Below are 18,405 nucleotides of genomic sequence, written 5' to 3' on the forward strand. Positions count from 1 at the left end.
CCCCCTGACCCATTGACTGAATGGAAAGATCAACACATGTTCCAGTCAAGTTTATTAGAGTTTAAAAAAACTAAGGTATTTCATGATTTTGAATTTTGTGCATGTAAACTTAATGGCACAGATCTGCATTTATATATGTTTTATGATTGATGACAACGCCGTTTCATGTACTAAGTGGGAATTTAACATCGGATGGAAGTTGCCGGGTGGGCTTCCTGCCTGATCCATTTTCCAAGATTCTTGATACGGCAACTCATCTTGTTTCTCAGCCTGGGATGCACAGATCACACTTCACCTTCTATGTACGTATTGCTCCAAATATTGTGTGTTTTCAAGGTAAAAGTAATATATTTAAACAATAGCCACTGTCAGTGTAGTTTTGACGGACAAGAAACATTTCAAGTTCTTTGATTCCCTACTTATAATCTGTATATGGTGATGACTGGTCTTTTGGTTTGACCTAAAATGATGCATCAACATAGGTTTTTTGTTGTTGCTATTTTAGACAATCCTATATGAAGGCAAAATGTAGTTGTCTTCAGTATTAATATGTCCCTTTCACAGATATTCTTAAATGTTCTGTAGAGTGATGTCAAGCTGCACTCAACAAGCCCAGATATAGCCTTACAATGTTCTCCCATCACACAACCTGCATAGACAATTTGTACATTCATTTTGGGGAAAGCTGTTTAGTTACCTGCCCCTGGTTACAAAGCCTGAAAATGAAAAAAAAAAACTGACATGGATGGTTCAAAAGTGGCAAAAGAGATTTTTTAAATTATTTTTTTACCTTTTGTCCACATCATGCCTTTCGTAATGTGTCAGATTCACAGGGGATTAAAATAGCTGTAGCCATGGCCTAAGGCTCTTCATACTTCAAGACGCAAGATGTGTGTCCAAAAGAAACAATGTGGTACGTTATAATCAAGTTCAATTTGACAGATTTGTGACCTACCAAAAAATAAGATTTAAAAATAAATGTTCTCAATCCCTACCAAGTCTGTATTGAAAAAGTTTTGAGAAACAAGAAAATTTTAATCACCCTTACCGAAAAATGTTTTGCTTTCAGGATGAACATGCTGAACATGAACACAAAGCCTTTTGTGTGCGAAATCTGCAACAAAGCTTTCACTGTGAAGTCTAGTCTCACAGTTCACCATCGTGTGCACACTGGGGAACGCCCAGTCCAGTGTGAAGTCTGTCGGGGGGAACCTTTTTGACTCTCCAGGGTTGCATAAACACATGAAGATTCATACAGGGGAGAAAAACCATCATTGTGAGATCTGCCTGAAGAGTTTTGCATTGCGATGTGGCCTATAGGAGCACCTTCAGTGCCACACCGCTGAGAAGACATTTAAATGTTATTTGTGTGACAAGATGTATTTTAGACAGAAAAGTTTAACACTTCACTTTACTACCCATTTCGAAACAGCTGATAAGAAACTCCATGAATGCAAAAAATGTGGTAAAGTTCTTTCATTGATATATGCATTGAGGGATCATGCTAGAATTCACTCTCAAGAGAGACCATTTCAGTGCATGGTTTGTTCTAAACAGTTCAGAACTTCTAATGAACAGTCAAAGCATAAACTGATCCATTCCAGGATCTGCAAGACGCAGTTTGCTCGAAAAAGAGATTTACTATCACATACCCATACCCACAGCACAGAGAGAATGTTCAAGTGCAGTTTGTGTGCTAAAGGCTTTGCACAATATGAGTACTTGAAAAGACACGTGAAAAGTCATCAAAAGGAAGACAAAACTTCACCATTAACAGATCAAAATGTAAAACCATACAAATGTGATCAATTTTGGACACTTGTTTTACAAAGATCTCACAATCAGAAGGCACATTCTTGTGATATTTGTTCTAAAAGCATTTGATGCTGTTGGAAAACTAAATCTGCTTATGGAGTTACGTTCATTATGTTTATCAGAGTCAAATGTCAGTGGTCTGATGAGCTGCTGAGCCCAGAGAATGTTATTTAAAAAGATTGTGTGAAATAAAGTATGGACTGATTATATGCAAATACTCCATGTTTTATAGAATGTCATTAATGAGCATTTCACTCTGATCCAGAAACTTCTTGGTGATTTGTAATTGAAACGATTCAGTTTCTGTAAAACGTTACAAATTAGAACGGCAAAGGACAAGGCATTATGAGGCATTAAGGGCCCTCGCCCACAGAGTTTGTATATTTTAGGAAGTGGGTGTAACAGGGTGTGTAGTCATCCCACAGATGACATCCTTACCTTGTGGGCCCAACGTTGGGCGCCAATGTAGTGGCCATAAAATTTCTGAGTCCCGTGATGGGATTCTAACCACGGACCTTCTGATCCGAGGTCGGACGCCTTGTCCACAGGACCAAAGAGGTTAACCCCGTCAGCAAGCTGACAAGGTAAGGATGTCATCTATGGGATGACTCCACGTCCTGCTACATGGGCAAAAGAGAATGTCATACAATTAATGATTTACCAGATGTGTTCATCATTTTCATATGATTAATAATTAGAAGTGTACTTGTTCATTTTTACCCTAGCAAGGTTTTGAACTTATAAGCCACTGAATGTTCAGATAGACTGTGCCAAAAGGTTTTGAGAGGTTTTCAGGAAGTGTTTTGTAATATTTATTCACAAGTAAGTTCACTGATCAAAGTTAGTTGCCTTAGGAGATGTAGATAAAGACAGTGGAAATGTAAAATCAGTGAATCATCTTGGATCACAGACTTGGTCATAGATCATGTTGATACTCACAAAGTTTGGCCATACTCACGTAATTGATTATGTCCGTAGTCCAAGAATTGTACAGTTAAGAAAGAGACTATTTGGCAGCACGTTATACATCATCTTCCCGAGGCAAGAGAGTTAACCGACTATAAAAGTCCAGTTTCCACCCTTGCCCAACTAGGCTGGTATTATGGAGTTACATTTTGGCTGGACTAACGAGTCCATGCATAGTCCAATCAAAATCGCGCTCCAAAATCGAAATCCGGTTCGTAAACTGTCATGCAGATTTAGGTCGATTGGATGATTTGCAAAGCATGTACAACGCCAACTCATTGTCAACAGATATTTCCTAAATCTTTTCATGTTTTTAATCAAGGTGCTTATGTGATTTAATACACTTCATGATATAAGACGATATATAGATCTTGATTATCGATCAGATCGTCTTGACTGGGCACCCCTTTTTTGTTTGAAACAAATGCAAGTGATATGATAGGTTGAAACTGATTGGTCCGTAGGAGGGACATAGAAGGGACATAACTAGTAATAACCACTGGTGGCGCTACGATCGAGCCCAGTAATTCCAGCCTAGTTAGGCCAGGGTGGAAACTGGACTTTTAAAGTAGGTTAACTCTCTTGCCTCAGGAAGATGATTGTACATGTCTGATAATCTTGATGTTGACAGTTCAAAGTTATCCATGACTTGAAGATTTGATTTTTCCAGTGGACCAATATGTTATGCTTCAACATCTGTGAACATACAACTGTCGGATATATTAAATGTTCGCAATCATTTCCCTGCGTGTTGTGTTTGATATTATTTGCCTGTTCATTCAGATCAATGATCATGGTTAGAAATTGATCTGCTAGTGTTGTCATCTAACGAATGGTAGAAGTGGTAGTCTACATGTAAATATCACTCATACTTCCTGAAACTTATTACTAGTCTCAGACTAAGAGGCTCATGTTAATTTGGAACTGGTTACCAGATCATCACGCCATGAGGACACTTGAGTCTGTGTTGCAGGAGGACAATCTGACTCTCTGGTGAGCAGATCATCACTGCCATTATGAGGCTGTTAAATGAAGACTATGCTCCACATCCTGGTGATCAAGTCTGATTGTTGTAAATGCTGCCATGTGTGGAACTGACAAAGTGCCTCCGTGTAGTCAGGCTCCACATTCTCCCTTGGAGATTCCATGTTAGAATTGGTCTCCAGATCTAGGCTTGGGCAAAACTGTAGTCTTTGTTGGTTTGAACTTGGTGTCATTCAAACAACACATTTCTTGTTAGCACCCAACACAATGGAGCCTTGTTCATGCTGTCCTTGTGGCAACCCCTTCTTTGACTAGGCCACATATAGCTGGAATATTGCTGACTGCTGTATAAAACAACATTCATTTATGAAGCATATGCTGAAATAGGTAGTTAAAATGTCAAGAAATCAACGTAATGTCCTAAGCAAATGAACACTCCTGTTGGACACATTAATTGAAGTGTGTTTCTTATTTTGACTGACCGCCTCTGTGGTCTTGTGGATAGAACATCTACCGGGCAGATGGTTGGTGGTTCAATCATTCCTAAAGATGTTAAAATTGGTACTTTTTGTTACTCTGCCTGGTACTCCACTCTAAGGTAAAGAAGCAAGAACTAGAGGGCACAGAGTACTCACTCATGGATGCATGCAAGTTGTTGTATGACTGCAATAATCTTTAACATGATGTTACACCCCATTTCTCCTTATTCCGACTATCTTTTTACATACTAGTAGGTCCAGGGTAGATACGTCTTCAGCAACCCATGCTTGCTGTAAAAGGCAACTATGCTGTCGTAAGAGGCGACTAACAGGATCGGGTGGTCAGGCTCGTTGACTTGGTTGAAGCATGTCATCGATCCCAATTGCGTGGATCGATGCACATGATATCAATCACTGGATTGTCTTGTCCAGACTTGATCATCTACAGACCGCCGTCATATAGCTGGAATATTGCTGAGTGCGGGATTAACAACAAACAAACAATAAGGGTTATGTAGCCTACAACTTAAAACTAGCTACGTATCTGTAGATCAGAAATGAATAAACTAAATCATTGTCAGCAGTTTGCTTAAAGACCAGGTTGAGCCATGTCAGCCAGCTGCGTTTTTATTGATTCACAATCTTTAGCAAACATTAACTAGGAACTAGAATTCTAGAACTACCCACATATTCTTTTATCAATACATATATATACGATTGATAGTGTGGTATAAGGGGAGGTAACTTTGTTACCATATATGTATGGACAGTGTAAGGGGGATAACCATAAAAGGGTGTAAGCGGGTGCATGGTAAGAATAGAATGAAGGAGAGGGGAGTTTTAGACCCTTAGGACAGTTGAATTAGTACAGTAATGAAATAAAGACGTGTGTTGATTGTAGTAACGACTAGCATGTGGTCTCTGGAAAAGTTTAATGATAACAATATATCACAGACACAACAGAAAGATCTCAGATTTGCTGGAGGAACAATGCAATAAGTACAAGTCACTTGTCCGTTTTCAGTCTAGAAGAGCAGGGTTCAGTCACTGTACGTTAAGGCACAATAGATTTTCAGCCAATGTTTTGAAATTTGGGAGGCAGGATTCATTTTATTTTGTTTTCATTATTGTTTAATTATGCATGGCATCTGTGTACATTCTTCGATTGATGCGATTCTCGTGATCAGTGTATGTGGTGCATTTCATCAAGTAACAAAGAATAGAACTTGCATAGGAATTTCATTACCCAATACACCTATTGCTGTTATTCGAGAACCATCTCCATAGTCTAGTAGTAGAGCATCCGCCCAGAGAGTGGAAGGTCCAGGGTGCTATCCACGGCAGCATCATATCAAAAGTTATCTGAGCATGCAAGTTAAATAATGATTTTAGACTACTCAGGCTTTGGACTAGTTGATTAAGTTCAGACTGCTTGCTTAGAAAAGAGCTTGGGCCTGTTTTGTTAAATAACATTTTGAACTCATGACTCAGATAGTGTCAACAGTGTGTGACAACTCATGAATATGTCACTCAGGTGTTGGTGACTCAGATGAGGAACCTCTGATGACAGAGTTGCCCCGATTACGATTCTGTGCCTGTCAGCACTATGGTTGTGGTCACTAGAGCTGTCTAGCGGAGAAACAACACATGTGCACCAGTGCATTGTGAGTTTTCATGCAGTGATTCGATACACGATACATTTAGTCTGTGTCGATACAAGCTGATAAATTTGCTAATATAAATTACTTTTTGTTTCATGACACACACCCAGCATTTTTGTCAGTCAAATATCGCAAAATGTATTGTAATTAGTTTTCTAGTTCATTTCTAAAATAACCACTATGAACATGTGTACTGCTAGCTTTTCCCTTTGAACCTGCTCGGAAATAATTATAGTCAAGAAGTTTCCATGCAATTTGACCTATACATCGTGATGCGTATCATATTGTGACCTTGCTGTATCGTTTCACTGCTAGAGCTGATACACCATGATGAACTAAGATAGTATTTAACGCTGTGTTAAACTAGAGGTACAGGCATAAGGTGAGTGAAGGAATGTTGTGTAATGCCTCGTGGTGACACATGGTTTTGTGCACACCGCACAGATCACAAATCAGGTGAAGTTAAGCAACGTCGGTCTCGTAGAGTATTTGGATGGGTGACCATGTTCAGCAGCTTGACTGCTGAGAGTTTCTAGGTCTTCGGGCCTGCCCCACTCTGAAGCACATGTACCACATGTGCTGTCTCCTTAGGCAAGTGACTTTGTTCGAAATGTGCCTCTGTTCACCCAGCAGTGAGTGGGTACCCGGTAAGATGAGATGGTAATGTGGCTGTTAACTTTCTAGCGCCTCACAGGCAGCTTGGGTTGTATACTCCCCAGGGCAATGAGAATGAAAATCGAGTGCTCACTGATCCATTGACCGGGGTAATAAAAGTGTAACGCTATGAGCATCTACTTGGTGAATGGAATCTGGTGCATTATAAATGCACTTATTATTATTATTTAGACATCAATGTTCCAGCAGTGTCATGGGTTACTATCCAGATTAAAATTGGTCTTCAGCAACCATGCTTGCAGTATGGGGTGACACATGAGATCCGGTAGTCAGACTTGCTGACTTGGTTGATGCATGTCATCATATCCCAACTGTGAAGGTGGATGCTCATGATATCAATCACTTGATGTCTGGTCCAGACCGGATTATCTAGTTTCAAGTCTTACATACAAACAATGTAAATGTTTCAAAGCACATTCATTGAATGTAAGATCGATTTAAGACATGACAAAATTCTAAACTACACACTGTACACAAGCGACCTTCAAGTTCCACCCAGCTACATGAGTGGAAGAAATATTGAAGATGGAAATGAAATTCTACATTTCTGCTGCCCAAAGATTGTGTGTTAAGGTCTGTCATTGTAAGCCTAGAGCGACACCGGGCTGGCAGTTTCATAGTCTTCAGAGAGTGACAGCAACGCTTACAGTGTCAACAATATTTTATAGCCCTACTCAGTATTTATAAGCTGAGTGTGAGTGAAATTAAACTCGCATAGATACGAAAGTTGGAATTAACTATTTATGATAATAATTTCTATATTAGTCTCAGAAAGTCTTGTAACCATAGTAACTAATATAATTTCTCCAATTTCTAGATTATCATTGATTTCTAAGGTTTTGGTAGAAAATAATCTCACAAGGATAATGAACAACCTATTGACAAAACCAGGAATTTGTTGAGGATCAGTAAAGCTTTGTATACAGACCATACGTATCAGTGAGAAATGCAATGTCAGTTCTTTTTCCATAGGTAACCTCCATCTAATGCTGCTGGTTCCAAATGAACTTCCCAGGCATCAAATACTCAATGAAAAACCTGTTTATCTCCTTAATGCAAGTACATGTATACATCTCTTCAGGGAAAAGTTTCTTCACTTTTGAGATGTACCCCTAAACCATTGCACCCCCCGCCCCATCTATGGAATCTGTTGTGTTAGAATGAAGAGGAACTATCAATGTTTTATCTATTTTGTTCAGAATGGCTCGTGTAGTGCAGAAGTTTCTATCCCGTCATCCAGACTTGATCTCCCAGCATTCACTAGTGGTGACTTGCTGTCGCCGCAAAGGAACATGGAAACAGAAGATATTGAAGCGCGAGGACAAGAAGGATCGGGTGGTTCAGTATGCTGCAGAGAACGCTAGACAAGCGGAACGTGTGTATGTGTGGGGATGTGCCACTACTGGGGCGCTCGGTATGTTTTATTTCTATGATAATGATTCTGTAGCAACTTGATTTCCAAATTGAAAAGCAGAGGTTTATCCAGAAATCAGTGTGCACAGAAATAAATTGTGAAATCAGTAAATGACCACACAAGATCAATGATATATATTTAGACACAGTTTTAGGTTTACGGTAAATAAAGACAATGCAATGTTTGCTGCTGTGGACTGTAGTTTAGATTTAGCCACTTGGTATATTTTACTAATATTTCCAAAAAATTCTGCCACTGACAATTGCTACTAATATATTCACACAAACATTACTTCCACAAGACAAAACTGTTATATCTCCATCTGGCATTATTTTACTCAGCACAACAACAAATGCTCTTTCTGGTTCTTTACTCCATTTTAACTGTAATTCAACTGACACTCATCCACTGACAGGGGGAACGGGTGGCCCAGTCGTCTATGGCGCCGCGATTCGCTGTGCAGAGTTGCGTCCCTTGGACACACCAGAAACCTATGATTGTGGGTTCGAATCCCAGTTCACCCTGATTATGTTTCTAGGTTTGTCAGCACCATACCCGTGCTCGTGGGTTTTACCAAAGTGGTAAACGTCTGAGACCTGCATCACTTCGGGCTTTCCTCCCACATTAAGCTGACATGCCGTGATATGACTGGAATAATGTTAAAAGCGTAGTTAAATCCAACTCACTCACTCACTCACTCACTCATCCACTGACAACCCTGTTACATTTTAATTCATATCCCTGTATGCTGCTATCTTTGTTGTTGTGAAACCTGTATCCTAACTCAATTCTTTCAGCTCCAAAATTCACATGCCTCCAGCCATACAATAGTACTGTCCATCAAGATATTATCATTCTACAGGCTCTGTGGTCTAGTGGTAGAGCGTCCACTTGGAGAGTAGAAGGTCCAGATTTCGATCTCCGGCTATGTGATATCAAAAGACGTTACAGGGTGGTACTTGTTGTTACCCTGCCTGTGCTCGGCATTAGGGGCTAAAACAAGGACTGGTCGAATGGGAGTCGGTATACTGTGTCTGAGTGGGGTATTCATGTTAAACTGCGGCATGGTATCTCAGTGGGCTAGCATTATAAAATCGGCACTATTCCAGACTAGTACAAGCAGCCACACACACACATGTGCAATAATCTTGAACATGACTTTAAACCCCATTTCACCTCACCTCTGTCTGCAGTTTCTGTGTGTTTGCCCTTTTATATATATCAACTATTGTTAATCAGGAATTCCATGGATGTTGAACACGTGTGTCTTCTGTAGGGATCAGTATCGTCACCATGCTGCCTTCATTAAGTTAGCTTCATGATGTTCTTGACTCCAGGAATTCAGACATACATGAGGCCAGACAACAGACAGGCTGCTATACCAAGACAGAAGAGACCTGCAAGATTAAAGTTCACTGACATCCACAACATCAAGGTACTGCCCTGCCCTGCCCTGCCCTGCCCTGCCCTGCCCTGCCCTGCCCTGCCCTGGTCCTTCCATCCCCTACTACAGCAATAGCTGTAAAACAACAACATCACGCAACACCAATATTCCCTTGATAATACAGCCTGTTGGAGGGAGATGCCATCACGCTCCAAAGTGACAGGATTTATTATATTATATATAACACAGTCTTTATTATTTTCCATTCAGAACTACCGGTTTATGTTTGTTTTCTGAATTACCAATTTAGTTTACTTCGATTGCTTGTACTGATAAGTTAGAATCTTCAATCCCAATGGGCGATAAGGACGCTCGTCTGACACAATGTGTGAAGTGCATCAGATGTTAATGTAGAGAGGTATCCTATGAGAGTAAAACATGTAAATGAGAATGAGCTGCATGTATGTCTCTGCATGTCTCTCTGTATGTCTGCTGCATGTCTCTCTGTATGTCTGCTGCATGTCTCTCTGCATGTCTGCTGCATGTCTCTCTGCATGTCTGCTGCATGTCTCTCTGTATGTCTGCTGCATGTCTCTGCATGTCTCTCTGTATGTCTGCTGCATGTCTCTCTGCATGTCTGCTGCATGTCTCTCTGCATGTCTGCTGCATGTCTCGCTGCATGTCTCTCTGCATGTCTCTCTGCTTGTCTCGCTGCATGTCTCTCTTCATGTCTGCTGCATGTCTCTCTGCTTGTCTCTCTGCATGTCTCTCTTCATGTCTGCTGCATGTCTCGCTGCATGTTTCTCTGTAGACATGTCTCTCTCTTCATGTCTGCTGCATGTCTCTCTGCATGTCTCGCTGCATGTCTCTCTGTATGTCTGCTGCATGTCTCTCTGCATGTCCCTCTGCATGTCTCTGCATGTCTGCTGCATGTCTCTCTGTATGTCTCTCTGCATGTCTGCTGCATGTCTCTCTGTATGTCTGCTGCATGTCTCTGCATGTCTCTCTGTATGTCTGCTGCATGTCTCTCTGCATGTCTGCTGCATGTCTCTCTGCATGTCTGCTGCATGTCTCTCTGCATGTCTCGCTGCATGTCTCTCTGCATGTCTCGCTGCATGTCTCTCTTCATGTCTGCTGCATGTCTCTCTGCTTGTCTCTCTGCATGTCTCTCTGCATGTCTCTCTTCATGTCTGCTGCATGTCTCTGCATGTCTCGCTGCATGTTTCTCTGTAGACATGTCTCTCTCTTCATGTCTGCTGCATGTCTCGCTGCATGTCTCTCTGTATGTCTGCTGCATGTCTCTCTGCATGTCTGCTGCATGTCTCTCTGTATGTCTGCTGCATGTCTCTCTGCATGTCTGCTGCATGTCTCTCTGTATGTCTGCTGCATGTCTCTCTGCATGTCTCTGCATGTCTCTGCATGTCTCTGCATGTCTCTGCATGTCTGCTGCATGTCTGCTGCATGTCTCTCTGCATGTCTCTCTGTATGTCTGCTGCATGTCTCTCTGCATGTCTGCTGCATGTCTCTCTGCATGTCTGCTGCATGTCTCTCTGCTTGTCTCTGCATGTCTGCTGCATGTCTCTCTGCATGTCTCGCTGCATGTATCTCTTCATGTCTGCTGCATGTCTCTCTGCATGTCTCGCTGCATGTCTCTCTGTATGTCTGCTGCATGTCTCTCTGCATGTCCCTCTGCATGTCTCTGCATGTCTCTGCATGTCTCTCTTCATGTCTGCTGCATGTCTCTCTGCTTGTCTCTCTGCATGTCTGCTGTAAGTCTGTCAGTTTGTGCAGAACATCTTTAGGTTCATTCAAGTTGTTTCACATATGTGATTCTCAATGTGCCCAAGTTACAGTGAGACTCTGCCTGTACAGGTGCAGAGCGTGGCCTGTGGGTACGGCTTCACAGTGTTCACAGCCAGGACACCGAGTGGACAAAAGCTGTTCGCGACGGGAATCAACACAGACTCACAGCTGGGGTACCATGAATATCCACGAGGTTCAGGTGATTGTTTGCTTCTAAAAAGTTCACTGTTTTTTGTTTAGATAACTGCCAATGGGAATTAATGTGGCTTACTTATGCATTTGCAACGCTCATACACTCTTTACACTATGATTGTTTAACAAGTGGTCCAGTGATCTAAGGCACTGCTGTGGAGAGTTGACTCCCTTGGTTGTCCAGGATCCCCTGAGCATTGGCACAAGTCACAGATTTGACCTGATTACTGTCCTAGATTTGTCTACGCCATACCCATACATTTATGTTTCACCAAAGTGATAGGCATTTATGAGCTGCATCACTTCAGGGTTTTTTTCCCACATTAAGTAGTTACACACTGTTAAGAGCAGTGTTAAACCAACCTTAACTCACTTTGACTTTGACTGATTGTTATAACAGATTACTGAGATGGAACAGGTGGTCTGGCTCAGATGATTGCCTGTCTTCATACCCAAACAACATTTGATTTAGCTCATAAATCAATCTCATTAAAAGCAGATCTTAGTTCTCGCTACCGCTAAACAAAGATCTGAGGACATCCGCTTACAGGTCAGGTCAGAGCGACCATTCATCTGACCAATCTGAGCGTCGCTTACCAGATCATGAAGGTGACAGTCAGAATGTGTTTTCTAATCATTCACCCTTGATATATTTAACACTGAATATTCCGAACGACAGTTATGGGCTTTATGCCTGAATCCATACAATCTAGGCCATCTATTAGCCATTCCAGAATGTTCTTTTGTTCTGTTTTCAAATTTGTAATCTAGAATTTGTCACAATATGTTTCATTCCATTGGTCTGTCAAAGTTCGCAAAAGGTCGTTCTGACGTGACCTGTAATAGGATTTCCTCAGATCTCATGTTTAGTGGTAGCGAGAATTAAGATCTTAATTTAATTAGATTGCTCATTAAGCTAACCTCTGATGTGTCAGGCCTAGAATCAATTATTCACAGGCCACAATGATATGCTCCTTGTCCTGGAATAGCGCTGACTGGGACCACCACAAACAATCTCTCATTTACTCTCACTCGTGAAGTGAATGTTATTTTGCACAGACCTGTTACTTTCAAACTGCTTTGTTTCAGGCCGAGTCCTTGACATCATAGTAGAACCTGTCCCTATTTCTCTCCCCTTGTTGTCCCCGGACACCACCAGGGTGCGGGACGTGTCGTGTGGTCGCTCCCACACTGTTGTCATCACAGACAAGGAGGGAGGTATGACATTCTATTCCAAATACAGACAAACAATGTTGTTTCGAACTTTGATGTGTCAAAACTACAGCTTTCACGAAGTAATATCTTGGACCCTGCGTACATCTTCTTTATTCATAATTATTTGACCTCTGATATGTCGGATCAGATGTGTTGAAGGTAAGGTTGTCTTGAAGTCATTTTCCAGTCTCAAGCATGTACTCATACTTCCATCCCAGATTTACTTAATATTAGTCGACATCTATTTAAGTTCCTCATTGTTAGTTGTCATTCAACTTGAATTGTTTACGTAGGTCCCTTTCACTTCGTCGCAACAGTGTTTGACTGTAAATTGCTGTTAGTATCATGTACTGGAAGAGCCGAACCAGAGTTTTTAGAAATGTATGTAGTGGCTGTGTTTTAGCTGGTGACTAAATATCCAGGTGAGCTACAGTGCCCTGGCACTAAGTTACAACAATTTGAAAAATTAAATAAATTCTACTATCAGCATTATTTGATATTCTTTTTTAAACACAAACAGCCTGAAATTCGTCTAGACCTTTGATATTAGAAGAGCTGCAGAATAGGTTCATAGTCAAAGCTTTTTTACTGTAATAATCCATAGTGTTTATAGTAATGGAGTGAAAGAATGGTCAGATACCTGAGTGAAAGGATGGTCAGATACTGGAGTGAAATGATGGTCACTGTACTGGAGTGAAAAGATAGTCAGATACTGGAGTGAAAGAATGGTCAGGTTCTGTAATGAAAGGATGGTCAGATATTGGAGTGAAAGGTTGGTCGGGTTCTGGAGTGAAAGGTTGGTCGGGTTCAGGAGTGAAAGGATGGTCAGATACTGGAGTGAAAGGATGGTCAGGTTCTGTAATGAAAGGATGGTCCTTCTTGACATTGTCTGTATCTAGTTTTCAGCCTGGGCAACAACTCGTGTGGTCAGTGTGGGCGGTCAGTGGTGGAGGGCGAGGTGTATGCCAAGAACCCAAACATCAACAAGATTCCCGATCTTCCAGACAATGTTGTGAAAGTAAGGAGGCATGTTGAGAAGTGGCTGTGGATGTTCTTGCCAGTTTACTGTTATCGATACATATCAGGTCTCCAGATAGGAATCCAGTTGCATACTCCTCATTAATATTTAGCTATTCATCATTTTGTTGTGCAGTAACTTCTTCTGTAAATCTTTGGAATTTGGATAGTTATTATTTGTAAGAAGTATGGGACATATCTACTGCTGTACCAAAGGCATAAGAAAACATATTTATCAATAGATGTATGCAGCATGATGAAAGAGATTAAAGTTAAACATCTCTCATGACATAGAAGTGTAACATATTTGTGTTCAGATATTTAGTGTGTCATCAATAAAGTGTATAAGATACTATATTTTCTTGGTTGTAATGATTCATCTATTCATCAGTGCATTGTAAACCCTACTATCAATTCATGTTTTTATTCTCTATCAGTTTTCAAAAAGTAAAATTTACATTTATGCAATGTTCCAGCCCAATAACAGTTAATTTCTAAGGCTAGTCTTATAATTTTACTGTCTTTTGCGAAACATAACGCTGAATCAATATGATTGCATAATACTATTAGAAAGGGCCTATATTAATCTGTTATTAAACAACAACCTTGTCAACCTAAATCTCAAAATTCCCAAATTCTATATAAGCAACCCCTAAAGCCCCCTCTTGGGTTGCACACACCACTTTTGCCCCTTTCGGAAACATATTAAATGGCCTGGCCGGGCCCGTGTGCGAAATACGCATCAGTCGGAAAGCGCACGTTAAATCTACAAAGTAAGTAAGTAAGTAACAACCTTGTGTCAGAAGGGCTATATTGTATTGGGACTGAATTAATACAATATGTTTCGATACATGAGGCTGACATATTGTGACAGGCCTATAATTTCTCTACCTGAGACCAGTCCCTGTGTTGGTTTGTCCAGGTGGTGTGTGGACAGGACCACACCTTGTTCCTGACGGACACTGGTCAAGTTTACAGCTGTGGGCTGGGTGCTGATGGGCAGACAGGTCAGTGACTCCATGACCTCTTAACTTATTCTACTCTTTGTTCAAATATTCATTTCAAGCAGGTGGCGAGGTGATTGTGATCTTAATGATTCTACAGGACATCTGGCATGTTTTTGTGTTTACATCAAAACATGGGATAGGTTTTATCGAAGATATCAGTCAAACTGACAAATATACAGCATTTTGTATCAAACAGGTCACATCATATCCTGACTGATTTATCATAGGCTCTCACTAAAATGTGCATAAGGTGTCGGGTGATGACAATGTGTCACATGTCCGTGTGTCATCATATCCAGACTGGTTTATCATAGGCTCTCACTAAAATGTGCATCAGGTGTCGGGTGATGACAATGTGTCACATGTCAGTGTGTCATCATATCCTGACAGCAAGGGAAGATACTCATGCTATCAGTCACTAGTTTATTTAGTCCAGACTTAGTTGTTTCCACACTACCATGACATAGATGGAATAATGATGAATGTAATGTTAAAAAACATGTAAGTGATGGTCGTCTAAGGCATCGCGATTTGCGGTTTGTCAGCACCAAACCTGTGCTCGTGGGTTTCACCGAAGTGGTAACCGTCAGACACCTGCATCACTTCGGGCTTCTCTCCCACATTAAGCTGACAAGCCATGATGTAACTGGAATACTGTTAAAAGCAGCGTTTAACCCAACTCACTCACTCACGGAAGTGATTAGGGGAGCAGGGGCCCAAAGAAACCTTTGAATCATGCTGGAGGTGAGGTGGGTTTCACCTTGCATTCAATAATATTGCACTTACATAGCATTTTTTAATGTCTTTTTATACAATGCAGCAAGGGAATCAAACCACATTCTTCCACTATCCACTCTCTCCACAGGACAGTTGGAACACTTCTGTTTAACATCGTGACTTGTCTGTGGAATACGTCTGACTGTAGCAGCTGTGTGATGTTGGTCGCATGGTCTCTGTTTCAGGATTGGGAAGTTACAAGAACGTGTCGGTGCCGACCCTGGTAGGCGGGAATATCAAGAATGAGAGGATTGTGAATATAGCGTCTACTGCCGACTGTGTGCTGGCTGTCTCAGGTGGGTGCACAACTGATATTAGGCTTTGTTAGGCTAAACAAACTTTTGCTGTTTGCTCAAAAAGCACCTGGATAAAAAGTATATTATGTCAGGGTATGAAACTCCCAAAAATTTCAGCCAGACCACAGGACTGGCTAGCTGAAATATTTACCAGCCCTGACCATAACCTGCCTGCCCACTATAATCATATGTTTCTCAGGATAATTTAATTACAAATATGAAATGTTAGCTTGTCTAACAGCTAATGGAGTTTCTTTTGGTTACATTTTATCATTCATCTTTACATGTGAATTAATGCTTATCTTCGGGAAATATTTAGAATATTTTCACCTATGAAATATAACCCGACTGTCGGGCAGGGAGATTTGAAAATCTGGCAGCCCGAGTTGAAATCAACCCGTTTCGGACGGTCGGACAGGCAGGTATTTCGAACGCTGATTATGTCTGTTTTCGGATAGAAACACCCAAGTAACACTGACACAAATCTGCTGTTTTTTGGCCCCACCTTTTTGTTAATCACCTCCCAAACAATCAGTTCAGCTTTGATGTGAGGCACTGGCGTTTGGTAGTGAGTGGGGAGTCGATGAAAATCTGATGATAAATTTAACAGAACTCCAAATCAGTTTGTCATTGTTTCAGACAAGGGAGATGTATTTGGATGGGGGAACTCTGAATATAACCAGCTCTCCATGGTAACAGACCATGCTCAGGTTTCTGAACCTAAACATCTTCCTGTGAGGAATTGTGGGAAAATTATCAAAGGTGTTGCAGCTGGCTCTGCATGTGCTATACTTAACGGTGAGTGTCAACATGTCTTTGTATCTGATACTTTGTACCTTGTGAACCATCCACAGAGAACCCCCTGTTTGAGGGAAAGCGAGTGTGTGTGTTTGGTTTAATGCTCCTTTCAACTGTATTACAGTTTTGTCACAGTGATGCAGTTCTTAGACATTTACTGCTTTGTTGAAAACCATAAGTGCTTGGTGCTGCTGCAGACCTAGATTAATTATACCTGTCAAATCTATGAAACAAAGCCACCACTGTCAGATTCTTGATTCAGTTTGAGATGGGAGGAAGCCCAGAGTTGTGCATATGGGTGGAAAGCCCAGAGTTGTGCATATGGGTGGAAAGCCCAGAGTTGTGCATATGGGTGGAAAGCCCAGAGTTGTGCATATGGGTGGAAAGCCCAGAGTTGTGCATGTGGGAGGAAAGCCCAGAGTTGTGCATGTGGGAGGAAAGCCCAGAGTTGTGCATATGGGTGGAAAGCCCAGAGTTGTGCATATGGGTGGAAAGCCCAGAGTTGTGCATGTGGGAGGAAAGCCCAGAGTTGTGCATGTGGGAGGAAAGCCCAGAGTTGTGCATGTGGGAGGAAAGCCCAGAGTTGTGCATATGGGAGGAAAGCCCAGAGTTGTGAATATGGGTGGAAAGCCCAGAGTTGTGCATATGGGAGGAAAGCCCAGAGTTGTGCATGTGGGAGGAAAGCCCAGAGTTGTGCATGTGGGAGGAAAGCCCAGAGTTGTGCATATGCGAGGAAAGCCCAGAGTTGTGAATGTGGGAGGAAAGCCCAGAGTTGTGAATGTGGGAGGAAAGCCCAGAGTTGTGAATGTGGGTGGAAAGCCCAGAGTTGTGAATGTGGGAGGAAAGCCCAGAGTTGTGCATATGGGAGGAAAGCCCAGAGTTGTGCATATGGGTGGAAAGCCCAGAGTTGTGCATATGGGTGGAAAGCCCAGAGTTGTGCATATGGGTGGAAAGCCCAGAGTTGTGCATATGGGTGGAAAGCCCAGAGTTGTGCATATGGGTGGAAAGCCCAGAGTTGTGAATGTGGGAGGAAAGCCCAGAGTTGTGCATATGGGAGGAAAGCCCAGAGTTGTGCATATGGGTGGAAAGCCCAGAGTTGTGCATATGGGTGGAAAGCCCAGAGTTGTGCATATGGGTGGAAAGCCCAGAGTTGTGCATATGGGTAGAAAGCCCAGAGTTGTGCATGTGGGAGGAAAGCCCAGAGTTGTGCATATGGGAGGAAAGCCCAGAGTTGTGCATATGGGAGGAAAGCCCAGAGTTGTGAATGTGGGAGGAAAGCCCAGAGTTGTGAATGTGGGTGGAAAGCCCAGAGTTGTGAATGTGGGAGGAAAGCCCAGAGTTGTGCATATGGGTGGAAAGCCCAGAGTTGTGCATATGGGTGGAAAGCCCCGGTTGTGCATATAGAGGAAAAGCCCAGAGTTGTGCATATGGGTGGAAAGCCCAGTGTTGTGAATGTGGGAGGAAAGCCCAGAGTTGTGCATGTGGGAGGAAAGCCCAGAGTTGTGCATATGGGAGGAAAGCCCAGAGTTGTGAATGTGGGAGGAAAGCCCAGAGTTGTGAATGTGGGAGGAAAGCCCAGAGTTGTGAATGTGGGAGGAAAGCCCAGAGTTGTGCATGTGGGAGGAAAACCCAGAGTTTGCAGATGTTAGACTGTTACCACTTTGATAAAACCCATGTGCACAGCTATTGTGTTGACAAACAAAAAGACATTTAGGGAGAACCAGTTTCGAACCAGTGATCATAGGCTTCTGGCATAGTTAAGGGATGCACCTCTGCACAGCAAATTGCAGCTATTGTGATGACTAGGCCATCTGTGCCACAAGTGACTAAAGGAAGACGAATTGTCAATACACTGGTTTGATGTGATATGGATATACGCACCTCGGTAAATATGCTAAGCGGTGAGGCAAAATAAAGAAATG

The 18,405-nt window shown here is 41.9% G+C and overlaps 1 protein-coding gene across 1 annotated transcript in view; it reads left to right on the plus strand.

Annotated features, from left to right (window-relative positions):
* LOC139476717 (RCC1-like G exchanging factor-like protein) overlaps positions 1–18,405 on the plus strand; it is a 67,225-nt gene continuing 48,820 nt past the window's right edge. The window contains exons 1-9 of the mRNA XM_071259432.1: positions 1–302; positions 7,780–7,994; positions 9,332–9,429; positions 11,251–11,380; positions 12,463–12,591; positions 13,488–13,606; positions 14,528–14,612; positions 15,575–15,685; positions 16,325–16,483. Coding sequence (XP_071115533.1) covers positions 193–302; positions 7,780–7,994; positions 9,332–9,429; positions 11,251–11,380; positions 12,463–12,591; positions 13,488–13,606; positions 14,528–14,612; positions 15,575–15,685; positions 16,325–16,483 — 1,156 coding nt within the window. The 5' untranslated portion in view covers positions 1–192. The remainder of the gene's footprint in view (positions 303–7,779; positions 7,995–9,331; positions 9,430–11,250; positions 11,381–12,462; positions 12,592–13,487; positions 13,607–14,527; positions 14,613–15,574; positions 15,686–16,324; positions 16,484–18,405) is intronic.

Source organism: Haliotis cracherodii, unplaced genomic scaffold (assembly GCF_022045235.1).
Source record: "Haliotis cracherodii isolate W230 unplaced genomic scaffold, xgHalCrac1.p SCAF_1, whole genome shotgun sequence".
NCBI classification, from domain to species: Eukaryota; Metazoa; Mollusca; class Gastropoda; order Lepetellida; family Haliotidae; genus Haliotis; species Haliotis cracherodii.